This window comes from Capsicum annuum, chromosome 11 (assembly GCF_002878395.1).
Source record: "Capsicum annuum cultivar UCD-10X-F1 chromosome 11, UCD10Xv1.1, whole genome shotgun sequence".
Taxonomy (NCBI): Eukaryota; Viridiplantae; Streptophyta; class Magnoliopsida; order Solanales; family Solanaceae; genus Capsicum; species Capsicum annuum.
In genome coordinates this window covers 50,775,714-50,792,295 of record NC_061121.1, presented here as the reverse complement: position 1 = coordinate 50,792,295, position 16,582 = coordinate 50,775,714, and the positions used below count along the sequence as shown (strand labels likewise).

General features: G+C 33.2%; 2 protein-coding genes across 2 annotated transcripts in view; one reads left to right on the top strand and one right to left on the bottom strand.

Annotated features, from left to right (window-relative positions):
- LOC107847496 (threonine--tRNA ligase, mitochondrial 1) overlaps positions 1-6,535 on the top strand; it is a gene marked incomplete in the record, with an annotated part of 15,963 nt that extends 9,428 nt beyond the window's left edge. The window contains 10 exon segments of the mRNA XM_047399653.1: positions 1,424-1,508; positions 2,002-2,096; positions 2,296-2,328; positions 2,404-2,490; positions 2,795-2,887; positions 3,415-3,507; positions 3,645-3,866; positions 3,978-4,049; positions 4,921-4,992; positions 6,139-6,535. Coding sequence (XP_047255609.1) covers positions 1,424-1,508; positions 2,002-2,096; positions 2,296-2,328; positions 2,404-2,490; positions 2,795-2,887; positions 3,415-3,507; positions 3,645-3,866; positions 3,978-4,049; positions 4,921-4,992; positions 6,139-6,234 — 948 coding nt within the window.
- Positions 6,536-7,612: 1,077 nt separating this feature from the next.
- Positions 7,613-10,021, bottom strand: LOC107847495. The gene is made up of 7 exons (XM_016691775.2): positions 9,739-10,021; positions 9,606-9,659; positions 9,337-9,510; positions 9,133-9,238; positions 8,860-8,901; positions 8,685-8,741; positions 7,613-8,339 (listed from the first exon to the last, which is right to left on the bottom strand). Exons 1-7 carry the CDS (start codon positions 9,873-9,875, stop codon positions 7,734-7,736), a joined length of 1,176 nt encoding a protein of 391 aa, XP_016547261.1. The 5' UTR covers positions 9,876-10,021; the 3' UTR covers positions 7,613-7,733.
- Between the last annotated feature and the right edge of the window lie 6,561 nt (positions 10,022-16,582).

Below are 16,582 nucleotides of genomic sequence, written 5' to 3'. Positions count from 1 at the left end.
AAAATCAAAGCAGATAGCTATCACACGCGGTTGTGAAATATGTGGTGACAAAACTTTAGTTTCCTGTGGGTTTAAAGTAAAACTTATATTTCAGTTAGATGTAATTTGTTCTGGATAAGCTTAAACATCTTGTTCCTTCTGTCGACTGATTCAATTTCTTCAAATTTCTGGTATAACACGTGTAGATTATTGTAAATTGCAGAAAGTATTCAATTGTTGAAAAAGAGTAATGGAACTGTGGAATGCTTTCTGCTTAACTTCAATCTGTTTTTACTCCATTCATTACATTTTGTGTGACGGTTTTGCACTATATGTGATGGTGTTTGTCTGGGTATGGATTTTAAGTTGTTAAGTTGACCTATATATATACGTTAGTGGTAATGGAAGAAAATATCAAAGTAGTTAAAATGAGAGAAAATATTATGTGAAAGTTAAAATTTGAATAGTCTCATGAATTTCAGTAAGCCGTGAAAGTTACAAATGGTATGAAACATTTTCGAAAATTTTAAAATGGAAAGATGATTATTTAAATTGGAAGAAAATATTAACTAGTGGTTGAAAAGAGAGAAATCATTGCGTGAAAGTTATAATGTGAATAGTCTAATGAATTTAAATTTTTGAAAGTAGTGAAAGTTGAATGGTTTAGATCATTTTGGAACATTTCAAAATGGAAATTTATTATAACTTGGAATGGAGGAAGTGCTTTTGTGGGTAGCCAAAGATTGTTATATTACATATCTTTTTTGAATTTTCCTCTTGCTCAGTTGTATCGTAATCGGCATTATATTAGTAGTTGAAGGTCTATGGCGATGTCGCATGCTTATAAGATTTTGAAATCAGTTTTATCCAATGAAGGGCTCCAAAAAGAGTTATAGACTTATTCTAGGATGAGTAGTTTAAATTCAATAAACATCAGTGAGTAAATAGTATAATTAGAAAAAAAGAATATTTTCCTTAAAAAAGGGAAAAAGGATAATAATTAATTACAAAATATCTAGTAGTTTCAATTCTTTTCCAAATACTGAAGTGTTCCGTTCAAACTTTCGTAGTTCTATTAATGTGCTTACAAATCTCGAATTGATAACTGAAGAGATGTGTATGTCTCCATATATCTTACAATGCTCATAAATTGCTAAGGTTTGGATAACTGATCAAAAGGTTATTTAGTTATGATAGAAAATACCAGATTGTACAGTAGAAACAAGAAAATATTCACTTGTTTGAGATATTTAGTTAGACAAATAATCCATAGTTGTGTTGTTCTTTACCCTTCTTTCTTTTTGTTGGAGGATTGTTTGCACTAAAATTTGATAGGTTCTAGCCATAGTTTGTAGTTTATTGTCTTGCAAGAAGTGCTGCATCTGGATGATCAGATTTTGCTAGACATAGTTTGTGTAATGTTTCTTGCTTCTTCATGCTGCAGATTGAAAAGCAAGAATTTGGGCTGAAGCCAATGAATTGCCCAGGTCATTGTTTGATATTTGATCACAGAGTTCGTTCTTACAGGGGTGAGCTTTTCCACGAGTTACTTCTCGCCGTTCGTGCTTTGCTTGTATGGTTTTGGTTTACTATTGTTCTGGCGTGCAGCTTATTGAGACTAAGGCATGCCTAATCTGAAGTTTTCATGATAGCATAGGGGATGCTTGACTATGTGGATTGTTGGTGCTACTAGTAACTGTAAAAGCACTGTTGTGCTGTCTGTGATATTCATGCTAAGTCAGATAGTCAAATTTCAAAGAATCTCAGTGCACCTTGAGGGGTGAAATTTCATGGAAATTTTGTTCTGTAAAAGGATGGCTGTTTAAATGTACAACGTGCTCACTTCAAATATTCTTCTTTCATAAAATTCTATGGGTTCTCATATTAGTACCATTCTATAGCTTCTGCACCATAATTCAGTTGGTGATTTTTGTTATCTTTTTAGTATTTCTATCTTTCTCATTGAAGTCATTGCAACTGGATACAACACCTTAATGGTTAACCAACAGTTCAATAATGCAGAGCTACCACTTCGTCTTGCTGACTTCGGAGTTCTACACAGGAATGAGGCCAGTGGTGCACTTACTGGCTTAACGCGTGTCAGGAGATTCCAGCAGGTATTGTAACATCTTTTTATTTCCTTTTATCTTTTATAGATCATGTAAGTATTTCCTTAAGCCTTAAGGAGCAATAATTGTTTGTTTCATACATGAAAATTTGTCATGTGTCTTCCTGAAGAATCTTTTCCTATGAAAACTTTATTACTGACTCTGTTGTGCTAAGACAACCTTTCTTTTTATCCCTATTACTTTGCAGGATGATGCTCACATCTTTTGCAGGGAGTCACAGGTGGGTTAAGATTTATATGTGCAGTAAACCTTCATTATCGGAAAACTAGTTTGACCTATATTCTTCACATTGCAGATTAAGGACGAAGTCAAGGGTGTCTTAGATTTCATTAGCTATGTATATAAGATATTTGGTTTCACTTTTGACCTGAAGTTATCAACGGTATGACTTCTATCTATTCCATCATTGATCAAATTCGTTGTATGCGATTTCTGCTAGATATAGACCCTATATGCATTCATTGTTATAATAATCATTAGAGATATTTGCACTTATGGAACATTCTTCACTGTCTTGTACTTGTCCCAAAACTGAAGCACAATCGCAATTGTATATTCCATTGTTCTTATATTGGGCTGTTTCTTGATGTGATTTAAGATGCATAATGTGAATTGTTTTCCACATTTGACACTTCCTGGCGTGCATTGGTCTCTGTGTATACCCACTCATATTTTCTGACTTACAGAGGCCTGAAAAATATCTCGGAGACTTGGAAAGTTGGGAAAAGGCTGAAGCAGCTCTTGCAGAAGCACTGAAAGAGTTCGGGAAGCCTTGGGAGGTTTGTGATCAATATTTTTTGGATTTTAAAAAGTTGAGCTATTGAAGTTTTGTCCCCGGTACTAGTTTAGTTTAATTTTGTAGTTGAGCTAACAAGTTTTGTTATCTTCCTAACTTTTGTATTATTCTGCATCTTCTCAACACTAGCAATGAAATTTCTTCTTACTTAAGAATTATTTTTTTTAAAGACTTTTGGACATCATTTATTGTGATTCTACTCCTTTTTTGGTGCTTCTTTTGTATTGCTCCAATTTATATGGTGGTTCACTTAATACTAACGGTGGCACCATCTACTATAAATTTGTTTACAGAGATTTCACTAGTTCTAGTTCTATGAATTCTAATTGTCTTCACTCTTTATTATGTAAAGTAATATCTTAAACTCCTTGTGCAATCGAATAGTCTCAGTTTTCCTGTTTTATGTATGGAAAATTGAGGTAGTCACCCTGTTGTGTCATTATTTTTTGGCTGTTTCCTTTTGTGATTGCTTTAATCTTCCCTTTTACTAAAGGAATGCCGTTCAATCAGATCAATGAAGGAGATGGAGCATTTTACGGTCCAAAAATTGATATCACTGTTTCTGATGCAATGAAAAGGAAATTCCAATGTGCAACCTTGCAGGTTAGATTTGGTCTTAATTTCCTTGGTTCATTTACACAAACGAGATCTTTCACCTGTGAAATTTCATTTAACTTCATGCTCTTAGCAAGAGCTTTCCCACCAAGTTTGAAATATCATCTGAATGCTTTCCTTTTCAGCTTGATTTCCAACTTCCTCAACGATTCAACCTATCATACTCAGCAGAAGATGAAAGTAAGAGGGAGAGACCAGTTATGATACATAGAGCTATACTTGGGTCAGTTGAGCGTATGTTTGCCATACTCTTGGAGCATTACAAGGGGAAATGGCCGTTCTGGCTTAGTCCACGTCAAGCGATGGTCTGCCCTGTTTCCGACAAATCTCTGTCATATGCGCTTGAGGTGGTTACATCAACATACTTCATCTAACGAATAGCATTTCATGAAGTATCGTTTCCTCTGTAGTTCCTCCATTATGAAGTTGCATTAACCTTTTGCTTGTCTTTTATTCAGCTCCGGCAGCGAATACATGATGCTGGTTATTATGTTGATGTTGATACCAGTGACAGGACAATCCAGAAAAAGGTTAGTGTTTAATGTAGTTTATCAGGTAGAATGCCTGTCTGGTTCGCACTCATTCAAGGTTGTTTAGCAATTTTTGTATGAACTCATTATTAATTCACAGTTGTAAATAGTTAGGTCTAAGGACAAAGTAACAGTGATTTTCCCTGTTGCAGTATTTGTAATAGCTGGTCCACAAAACCTGGGAAGTTATGACACTTGATCTTGCTCTGTATAAAGCACTATTGAAATCATTAGGATGGTCAACTTGATCTTGTAATTTGTAACTGAAAAATAGTCATACTGCCCTTCAAATTTTGTCAATTTCAATGATGGTCAACTTTTAAGAATTTCTCTTCTTTAAAATGGGATCTACCTACTTGTATGTGAAAATCTTCTATGGGGTGTGACAAGCTAAGTTTATTTGGAGATTCACTTAGCATAAAAGACAGATCCTTCCAATAACAAACATAATGTTTTCAAGTCCTTTGTTTTGATATGTCAACTAAAGTCAATAATGGTTACCTGCTTTTTTGACTGGCCTGGTGGCATATTAAGGATTGGCAAAGACTTCCATTCTCCCGAATTTCTAAAGCTACATCTGGTTTCAGAAACTCTACCAGAAAAGTTTACTAGTGGACTGAAAAGTAGAAAAAAAGGATGTAGCATAGGTCCACAGGTTAATAGGTAAAATGTGGAAATTTTCCTGTATATCAGATCCTGTACTCTTAACTGCTGAATCATGCATGACTGCGATTGGATCAACGTAATGCTATCAGCTTTGAAGATCTGATAAATTTTTCTCTCAAGCAAATACACTTTCAATCGCAAATTAAAAATTTTTCTTGGCCTGTTAGAAAGAAATGCTTGTTAATGGATGTTAATGTATATTCAGGTACGAGAGGCTCAAATGGCGCAGTATAACTATATTCTAGTTGTTGGAGAAGCGGAAGTCAGTAGTGGGCAGGTATCTGTATTGTTCCCCGGCTTGCACTTCTATATTCCCCACATGCACTTCAAGATATCTTTTTATAATGTGTAACTGAACAAATGCTTTACTTGAGCTGCGGGTCTATCAGAAACAGCCTCTCTACCTTACCAAGGTCGGGGTTAACACCTGCATACGCACCACCCTCCCTGAACTCCACTTGTGGATTACACTAGGTTTGATGTGTTGTAACTGAACAAAACGAGAAAATAAGTATCTAAATCACTTTGTCTGGTTCCATTACACTAGTGATCCCTCTAAGTTCGGACTGATAAATAAATTGGTCAAAAGCCATCATCATTTCCTTTATGGAACATTGATATTTGATCTGGATGTTTCGTGGTTCACTTCTTTTCTTTCTTGTTGTTCCTCTTCTTCAAACTCTTATTATTTTCTAATATATAAATATGCTTACCTTTCTATAAACTACTGGTTTGTCTTTATCCAACTCCGTTTGAAAACTAGAAATTAAAGGCTAGAAAGGAGAGTATACAGTGGTCATGGACTTATTGGTGATGGAAAGTTGTAAGCTTTTAGCAACAAATTTCTCTGTGATGGCACTTAGAAAGATCTTCCGAAGCCATTACAATAGTAAAAGTAATTGCAAATTGAACATGAAGGAGCTTGTAGAGAACATAAAAATATATTTTGGTGGCCAATGAGCTCGCCTCCTGGCTTGACAAGTCTGCGACTTTCCTTGGCAAGATGTTTCTAGGAGACGCTGATTGATTTGCTTGGAAAAAGAAAATTGTATTTTGACTTTCCCCGGACTTTGGTCTATTAGTAAGATCGCAATGTGTGATGTGTGGGTTAGGCACATGTTATGAATTCAAACCTTGAGACAAATAAAACTTAAAAAGTATTCAAGTGGAGAAGGGTGGGGGTCATTTGAAATATTCTGCATAGTGTCATGGAACCATATTCTTTTTTTACTTTCTGTACAATAGCTCTTGCTGCAGGGAGCTATGTAGCACCGATTATGCTTCGTTCACAGGTTTCTTGGTTTCTTTATGTAATCCTTCATGCTTCCTGCAAGAGTTTTCTCATTTTAAATTTCGTAGCCAGCATTCAACTGCTTTATTCTTGCTGAAAAATCTGATCTTCCTTGTATGCAAATGATTTCAGGTGAGTGTGCGAGTGAGAAGCAAGGCTGATCATCAAGTCATGACAGTCGACAGTCTCCTCACTCACTTCAAAGATCTGGTCGCATCATTTCGGTAGAATCATTGTTTCTCTTGCATTATACCACTGAAGAAATCTAGTCCACAATCAATGGTTCAATTCTGTCTTGCATGTGTGAGAATGTTAGGCATGCCAACACGCATCAGTTTTTTTTTTTGTTCTCCAGCAATTGAAAGCCATTTGTATTACAACCCTAATATAGATTGAGGGAACCTTTGTATTGTACCCATAACTTTTTTACCATTAGGACGGTAATTGGTCTCAGCTGTAATTGACAGTTGAAGTATTGATTTGTGAGTTTTACACCAATGTTTAGCAAAAATGTTCTCATTGTACTCGATTCTGTCTTAGTTGGGATTACAGTCTTGCTAGAAATATTTTGATGTGTTAAACCGTATATCATAGCATCTTGTGTTCAACTAACTACGTACATTCAATATTAGTACTCATTAAAAAATCATACTTGTATTGTTAGTTAATCTAGTTGAATCTCTGTTTCAATTCTCTTGGGGCTTAACCATTTTCCAGGGAAAAGTAAAAAAAGGTAAAAGTTCATATGGAGTCCTCATAACACAGCATACTCCGTGGTATTTGGAAAGGGTAGAGTGTGCGTAAATCTTATCCTTACTCTGGGAGGTCAAGATGTTTTCGATAGACTCTCGGCTCAAGGAAAAACATATACAGAGTTTTTACACGTGTTATATTAATCTCAATACTCTTTCTAAACGGAGCCTTGTTGATGGATGGTTATCACCTTTCTTTGGTGAGGCAATAAATGGTGACTCCATTGCATTATTTCATTTTTCTTATTGAAATGATTACTAGTGTGGCCATATCATATGCAAGCTCTTTTTTGCCGTTGCAATGCAATCAACTCCTTCAAAAGGTTCAATTCCAAATGAATCTTTCCTAATGGTCCCCTTTGTACGGTTTGATGCTCTTTTACCTATCACCATACCCACGTATACACTTGCCTTTTTCTTTTCCTCTTTCTTTTAAAGAAGAGTAATCACTTTTCTTATTTTTCCAATTCATTGTTCATTTTCTTGGAGTTAACTGTTGTTGTTATTTGATCAGGATTTCACGAGTTCAAGATGTGCAAACATCTCCTTGCAGAAATGTAAGATGAGGTTGCGTGCTAAAGACCCTTGTCCTCTTCCTTTTTAGGTGATAAATAGCAGTTATCCACATATATCCTCCATTTAATATAACTAAAGTTCTTGATCTATTGAAAGTGCCAAATATCAAATTCTTAACAAGGGGATTTTACTTGTGATTGAAAATATTATTAAAATTGAACTTTGGAAAAGGTTGATGCTATAAGCATGGAGATATTAGAAGTAGGTAAAAGCTGTTTATTAGACAGAAGAAAGTACGTAGGGAAGGGAATATTTCCAAATTTTACCACAACACTGAGTGAAACAAGAAAGGAAGAAACTACCATTACTTTGTTAGTTGTGGAGAAGATCAATTCTTCCTAACACAATCTAAATAGTACAACATTCCATAAACAATAACCTTAATTACCATCATATTCTCTAATATCCATTATTAGGCATACTACTACTTACATTCAAATCGTGATGATAACCATAATGTTGATAATGGTGATGGTGTTGACTATAAGATGACATTGAACTACTACTCTCTCCACCATGATGATCTAATTTCTCATTACTATTATTATTGTTGTTCCTAGTTTTCTCTTCATTATTGTTATTGTTATTGTCCTCATCCTCATCATACTCTTCTTTTGCCACTTTCTCCAACCCCAACATTTCAACATTAGGCCTATATTGGGGTTGGTACTCACAATACGCAGGTATTGAACTCGTCATTCCAGCAGCAGTAACATCTGCTGCTGGAACGACGGAAGGTAGCTTGGAAAGAAGTGCTTCCAAGCTGCTCATTGAAGGCGTGATCTTCATATGTTGATGTTGATTGAAATGTTCGTACAATTCAGCTGGTGCTACTGGTGCTGTTAAATTGGTTTGGAAATGCCACGCGTCAGGCGACGCCCCGTATCCATCAACCTTGAAAGGATATGCTGAGGAAGATGGATGCGGCAATAACACTCCTGGAATGCTTTCTATGTAACTAAACTTCTTTCTTAGTAGCACCACATAGCTCAAGTCTTCAATAACCTACATAATTAGTCGAGCCAGTAAATTTCAAAAATAACTAATTACAAAAAGAACACCTATATATAGATTCCATTATATATCTTTCGAGAAAGTTAGTTAATGATTTTTAAGTTATATAAACTGATCATAATATAAATAGTCTTTGTACTAACATTGCATTTAAACCGGTTATAACATGTCATTCTTTTGTTTTTCAAGTTACCACATCAGGCTTGATATCGAAAGTCACATGTTATCATAGGTCCACATTTACTTATACTGTCAATTTACAAAACATAAACTGTCTCCGTCAATTGATTATTGGTCTTTAAGGGTTTTGGAGAGAAGAGAATGAAGATATTATACCTTATGAACAGCTCCTAATTGAATGACACCTTCTCTCACAGCAATCAAGGCTATAGTCTGAAGAATAAAGCAATATATTATAAATTTTATCCAAGTGAAATATTATATAATGTTATGGCAGATATGTATGGTTAGTTTTTTGGGTTATATATAATTATAAGTTTACAAACATTACCTTTATACCAGAACGGAACTGAGCTTCCCAAGTTCTAGGATGCTGTTATTAAAAAAAAAAAAAAAAAAAAAAAGAAGGAAAATGCATGAGAAATCATTTTGTTCCGAGTTGATTGTCTGTTTGGAAACAACCTCTCTATCTTTAGAAGATAAGGGGAAAGGCTGTGTAGGAACACACTACCTTCCTCAGATCTCACTTGTGAGATTTCACGGGTATATTGTGTTGTTGTTAGTAAACACATAATCGTATGAAATAGTAGTTAATTAAGCTTACAGAATCAGCAGAGTTGTGCCATGCAGACAAGAAATTGATTTCTTGTTCATTTGGTTCTTTATAGATCCATTTATGACTGTGATCTGCTGCTACTTTTCCAATTATACTGCAAAAATATTTATAAAATAAATAAAAATAAAACCCATGATGAGGAATAAAATTTAATTTGCATATTATTCTTATATTTTGTTATAATATTATTACCCTTCTCCATAGTTATAAATTTCATGTGACATCTTGAAAAAAAGCTCAGGTTGAAGGCCTTGATAATGTTGATATTCTCCATAATTATTAGAAGATGATCCTGGACATTCATTCCCATTCATCTCAGCCGTTGATGCTGCAAAATTGCAAAAACCATCTTCCCATACCAATATCCTATCATGTAGAAAAAAAATAAAAAAATATCCATCTAGCAAAAGTTTCCCAAAAAATAATATTATTATGACATATGATATGAGCAAAATATTTACCAATTTCTTCTATTCCCTCTTGACCTATCATATGCTCCTCCTTGACTATCCCACCTAATAGAAAAAAAATGGAAAAAAGTAATTAGCGAGCACGAATCTGAATTAATTGGATCAGTAGATTTCAGATACCGACTTAGGAGGAGGGTAATTTCTAGGCAAGATTCTCCAAAAGACAGCATAAACCCATTGAGAGTTTTCATGAATACACAAACTTCTTAGAGAGTGTTGAAGAAGATGAGTAATTGCTAAAGAGTTAAGTTGTTCTTCCATTATAGAGGAATATCTAAGTTGTTTTCTTCAAAGAATTTCTTTTCTTATAATTAGTTTTATAAGAAGCAAAGACATAACATCCTTTAGTTGCTTTATATAAGGCCACCACCAAAGAAATAGTATCCATCACATTTATACCTCTTCTTGCTTCTCTCTCATGGATGTGGAAACTTTTATTTTTAGTACGTGTCTCACACAATTGATATTAATTATTATGTGAGGTTTTCATTTTATCTCATAAAAAATTAGACTAAGAGATTACGGACCAAAAAATGTAAGAGATAAATTTTTGGAAACTATTTTATATAGTTGTTAACCAAAATAATAATCAAGGTAATTTTTTTTTGCATATTGTTGTATAATATATATAATAAGCATTTTAGATATGAAATATGCATTTTCTTAATGTATATTTAGCTAGCATATATACTTATCATATTCGTCAAATATGTAACTTGCCCAGAGGTCTGTTCCTTTCTTCATCAGAGATTTCGATTTAAAATTTGAGATATCAAAAAATTTTTAATAGAAAGCGTTATCTTAAAATAATCCTATGTAATTTAAATTTTGATAAATTAAATTTCATTATAAATATCAAATACAATAATAATAATAATATATCTAATGAAATTTCACGATATCAAACACCACGTGAAAAGGAAAAAATAAAGAAATTGTCCAATTTCTTTTTCTTTTTTCCCCCCTATGAATAAATGATAATGATAGTGAGAGGAGGGTGTTTTTTTCCAAGATTATACCAAAATGAAGTGCAGAAGGCCCCACGCTTATGCCTGCCCGGTTTTCAATACCCTCTTTTTCAAAGCCTCTCTATTTAATGATTTATGACAGAATAGTTATATGGTTCTTGAATTTGTTGATTTCTTTTTTTTCGTATTAACATTTTAATTAGATTATATTTTTATTGTGTTTTTTAACCTTTTATAAAATGTATCTATTAAACATAATCTGATGTGGCACATATCATAACGGAAAAAAAATCATTGATGTGAAATTTTCATACTCCCTTTATTTTATAATAAATAAATTATTAAATTTTGACACACATATTAAGAAAAAAATATTAAAAATATAAATTTAACACAATTTTTTATTTTTATCCCCCAAAAAGAAGTTGACCTTATAATACCTTTTCAGAAATTAATAAGTTGTTAAATCATAAGGACAAATTTAGAAAAAAATTTAATTATTCACTTATTTTCAAACATTAATAAATATCCCAACAATTCACTTATTTCGAAACGGAGGGAGTGTTATTTTGATTTTAACTTGAGCCCTAATTTCTTTCACTTTTTTCTTATTTTTCATCTCCCTTTCACTGTCTTCTTCCTATCTACCATGGTTAACATATCAAGCTTAATAATTTTTCTTTTTCCGTTTGCGTGTATTTGTCGCCAATTAACAATGTAGCATTTATCCTTTTCGTCGGTTTCATCTTCTTCAACTGCAAGGATGAACTGTGGGTGATGAAAATTTGCAATGGCATTATTTTTCTCATTTTAACTTTTGTCCTAGTTTCTTCCATTTCTCTTTAATTTCTTATCTCTCTTTCTCTCTTTTTCTTATTATATGTCATTGTTGACATACCAATATCAATAATTTCTGAATTTTTGTTTGAAGGTCTTTCTTTTCAAATAGCAACGTCGAATTTATATCCCTCGTCGATTTCATCTTCTTCACCTGCAAGGATAAATTATGGGCGAAACTAATGAAACTAAAATTGAAATCGATTTCATCTTCTTTTATTTTACATTTTCTTCGACTATTGTGAGAGAATACTATAATGAGAAACTAATGAAATTGAAGAATTCGCTTTAGGATTTTCTTTGACAACGACGAATTTTGGATGGGGATGACGAGTTTTGTTGTGAAATGAAGTGTCAAAGCTATCTATTAAGTTTATTTTCACCTGGATGAAGTATAAAATAAAAATGAAATGTTTGGATGAAGTTTAAAATAAAAATGGTCTGTTGTGTTTTGATTAGTTAAATTTCACATAGGCGGCGTTTGATTTCACGTGCAAGGCTCTGAACAAATGCAGGCTTTGAATATGTATCAGATCAGACAAGTGTACTTAGTAAGCACACTTTATGAATGATTAAAGGGTTTAATAGGAACATAACCTAATTAAAGTGTCAAAAAAAAAAAAAAGCCTAACAATTTCAGGGAACGCTTATGTATTCTGCCATGATTTAGTTATATGTATAAGTAGGAGTGAGATGATATGATATGTTACGGTATTAGAAAATTCGATAGAATAATTTTGATATTCGATTTCTAAATATACTATACTATTATCATACTGAATTAATTCGGTATGATTTGATATTTTAAAATTCAGTTTTGGTATTTTGCGAATGGTAAATCGGTTAACGTATTTTGTTTCAACTTTGATAGTATTTACATCTATAATAGACCATTATGACTTTGACATTTAAAATAAAATGTCTCAATTGTATCATGCTAATCCATAACATACAAAAATATATATTAAAAAAAAAACTACAACCAACTCCTCTTATTAATTAATTACATAAAGGACATTTCATTAAGATGGCATAGTCAAAATTTTAAAATCTAAATATTTAGTTTCATGCTGATATTAGGCTATATATTTGTTAGTATATTAATAACTTATACAAATTATTTATGTAACTATATATTATGGTATAGGTTTGGTGTATGTGTCCGCGCACCAAACCCCACACTAAATATCATAATACCAAAATTACCATATCAAAATTTTTGATTTGATTTGATAATTTAGTATATACTATACCATGTCCATCCCTAATGCATAGTACTTGAAACTGGAGTTTACAAGTCCACAATGTGAAAATAACCTTTGATAAAAATGTAAATTAAAATTGTGTATAGTAAATTCTTGTGTTTCGTTTCTTTCCATATACTTCATATATAATAGTACTTTAGTATATCAAACTGCCCATTTTTTTCTTGTAAAAAAGAAATTTATATGAGTAGCAGAAGCAAAAATCAAAATTTTATAGATTTCATATTTTAAGCTTTTAAAATTACTGATTTTACATTAATAATTTATATATATTTAACAAATTTCAAGCATAAAATATACAATTTGAATCAAAATAATTCAGTTTAACTAAATCTATAATTGAATCCTGGTTTCGCCTTTGACTATGAGTATATTTTTGACAAATTTAAGTTTTATGCACCGTCAGTGTACAAAATATTCGACACTATCAGATAAACTTGACTTGCTATTGCAGGTTATCCAATTTTTTCTTTTTTAATTTTTATATAAAAAATTGAATAACTTGCAATAGCAAGTCAAACTAATCTGATAATATAGAATAATTCATATACATATATAAAACTTAAAGTCATTTTTGACATATAAGTAATTTATTTTATTTTTGAGTTAGACTTATATACCCCAAATAGTACTATTAGATTGTTTTTATATGTTGTGATAGGTTTTTTTTTTTATAATACGTCATGTTTAAAAAAAAAAACCTATCACAACATATAAAAACAATCTAATAGTACTCTCTCTCTCTCTCTCTCTATATATATATATATATATATATATATATGTTTTACAAGAAATTTATATATGGGCAACCCACTATACAAGCATTGGCAGTAGGACACCTAGCTCTAGTAATTACAACCTGACAACTACAGCTAGTAGTATTAAACATAAGTTGGTCGGATGTATCTATCTTGACCTTAGGACAACTCAAGACTCCATTTTTATCAACACTCGAAATATCTGCTACGGATATAGGAGGTTCCTAAAAGAGTCGCGTAGCATTCTTCTCTGCTCCCTATATACCTGTTCCAGTAGAGGATTTTATAATTTATGCATCATGCACCTGCAATAAGAAATTAAAGGTGAATCATCTGATAATAGTTTATCCATTTTTACGGCTTGAACAATTTGAATGCAGTCCACATTTATTTGCAGTGTTGTAAAACGATATTGAATTGCAACAGTCAAACCCAAAAGTAAAGCCTGGAGTTCTGCTTCTAGAGGGCTTGTGGTAAAGATCTTACTAGTGAAACCTAGTAAGTAATCGCCATTTGAATTTCTAAAGACACCTACTAAATAAGCCATCTCCAATTTAGAAGTAAAAGTTACATTAGTATTAAGCATAATAAAAGAAGATGTAGGGGGCTTCCATTTAACATACAACGACATAGTTTGCTTTGTAATTCTATGTTTGCCCGCTAAAAATCAGTATTCTGTTGCCAAAGGTAATACATTTGCAGCGGAGACTTCAAAGAAGACGTTCTGGAAAGTGCATATATTTCCCAATAACCAAATTGACCAAAGGCAGAAGGGGAGCAACACTTTGGTAGGTATTTGAGGTGTAATTTATTGATGAGGCACAAGGTCGAGTAAACATGAGATCCATGACATTGGATGTTAGTAATTTGGAATCGCCTGCCTGAGCTGATAAATTTGTTCTATCAGACCAAGCTCAAGCAATAATGGTTCAACAGATTTACAATGAATGAATAGGCGGGCGATAGTTTCTTCCACCAACAAGTTGCAGAGCATGTAGGTAGATGAAGGGATGCAATGAATGCGATGGAGGAAAGAAGTTTTTGGGAGTCGGTTATGGTTTATAAGCTAGAGAAAATGCCTTAATTTTGGGAGAAACGTCCAAATTCCAAATCCACAAGAAGTTGGAGGTACCCGTGTTGGGATAAGTTGAGGAAAAAATATCGATATAGCAAGAACTTACTCTAAAAGCTTTAGAGTTTGTCAAACCCCATTTGATTTTATCAACTACTGCAGTATTATATCATGGAAAATGAACAGAATTATGAGAGAAATAATATTATCAGGGAGGTCAAAGGAGAGCTAGGAAAAGGACCAACTTTTTGCTACTCTGTATTGGGATACTTTGGAGCTAATTTTAGGCTCAGGCAGCGGTCCATGAATCAGATTTCGAAGAGGCGTATTTGGAGCTATCCAAGCATCTGTGAAGAAGTTGATATGTTCTCCATTACCAAGCTTCCATTGAAGTCCTAAATGACATTAGACCCAGCCTAGAATGAGAGATTTCCATATCTGAAAGATACAGGTATACATCCTAGGTATTTACTACGTAATATTCTATCCCAAAAGGACATAAAGTGGAAAGCTCACCAGGCCAAAGATGCTAAGAATTCCAAATTTTTTATTTTAAGTTGTTGAATACCTAGTCCCCCTAAGTCTTTAGGCTTTGCAATGGAGGCCCAATTCAAGAGATGAAGATTTTTACGCTTAAGGGTAGAACCCCAAAAGAAATTCCTTTGGTAAGACTCCTTTTTTTATAACATAAGTAGAGAGCTTAAATAGGTACATAACATGGTTAGGAAGACTGTTAAACATGGATCGAATAAGCGTTTTTCTCCCTGCAACTGTAAAGAAAGGAGCTTTCTAGACGATAAGCCAAGCCTTAAAGTTGTCTAAAAGGAACTAGAAGTCTTGCTTAGTTGGGTGTTGCATAAAGATAGGATAGCCCAAACACTTTCCAAAAGTATGGCCTTCTTGGATATTCAGAATAGATTTAGCCATTTCCTTAGCACAAGAAGGAGTGTTTTGAAGAAGAAGAGTTTGGATTTAGCGAGGCTAATCTTTTGACTTGAAATAGAATGGAAGTGCGCCAAGATTCCTGAAATTTCTGTGCATGAGATGGAGTATACCTTAGTGCAAAATAATATCATCAACAAAAAAATAAATGGGACAAGGAAGGAGCTCGGGCAGAAATTTTGATGGGATTCCACAAGCCATAGTCAACAGCCATGTCAATGCAACGGAAAAGACGCTCCATGAATAAAATAAAGATATAAGGAGAGAAGGGGTCTCCCCGCCGATAAGATCAACAAATTTGTTAAGAAAGTTGAAATGAAGAAGAGTGTCGTGAATGAAGGACCATTCCAGCATATCAAAAGCCTTCTCCAAGTCAACCCTAGCGAGCATATAGGCCTTTCTACCTTTGGTTGTATTGAAGAAATGTAGGATCTCCTGGACTAGAAGCGCATTGTCTGATGTCCTGCGATTTTGCTAGAAAGCTAGATTGAGAGGGACCAATAAGGTTGTAGAGGAACGGCTTCATACGATTCATGATAATCTTGCTAATAATTTTATATGAGGTGTTACAGAAGCTAATGGATTTATATTGACTGATAGTGAAAGAGTTGAAAATCTTTGGAATGAGACAAATAAAGGTTTCATTAATTTTTATTGATATAAAAAGGCATTCTGGTGCGCTAAAGCTTTCATTACGTGTGAAGTCCGAAGAAAGGTCGAACCATAAGGTTTTATTCTATGAAGTCTTACCTTACATTTATGCAACAAGATATTTTCATGGCTTGATCCCGTGACCTCTGATCACATTCCAGTTACGTAATAAAATTTTGGGAAAATTTATTGCAAATAATATTAAGATCAGATTTTTATTGTTTAACTATGAAAGTTGTTGATTGCTAACTACTTCCTATTTTTACTTTTTCGTATATGGTCTGATAATGTAAAAATTCTTAAATATTTTGTTATTAACTTCTTGTGAGTTAATTTTGAAAATACATGTCAAAGGTGTCAAGAAACCAAACACGATGAAGCTCGTGCATTTGCCTAAACAAGTCAAATCTCCAAATCAATGAAAGTCGAATTAAACAGCCTAACAACTTTTACTCAATTTCCATAAGCAAGGAAA

Coding starts and splice junctions, on each gene's coding strand:
- LOC107847495 (XM_016691775.2), bottom strand. CDS start 9,875: ATGGAAGAACAACTTAACTCTTTAGCAATTACTCATCTTCTTCAACAC. Junction 9,660..9,738: donor AGAAATTACCCTCCTCCTAA/GTCGGTATCTGA, acceptor TTTTTCTATTAG/GTGGGATAGTCAAGGAGGAG. Junction 9,511..9,605: donor AGAGGGAATAGAAGAAATTG/GTAAATATTTTG, acceptor TCTACATGATAG/GATATTGGTATGGGAAGATG.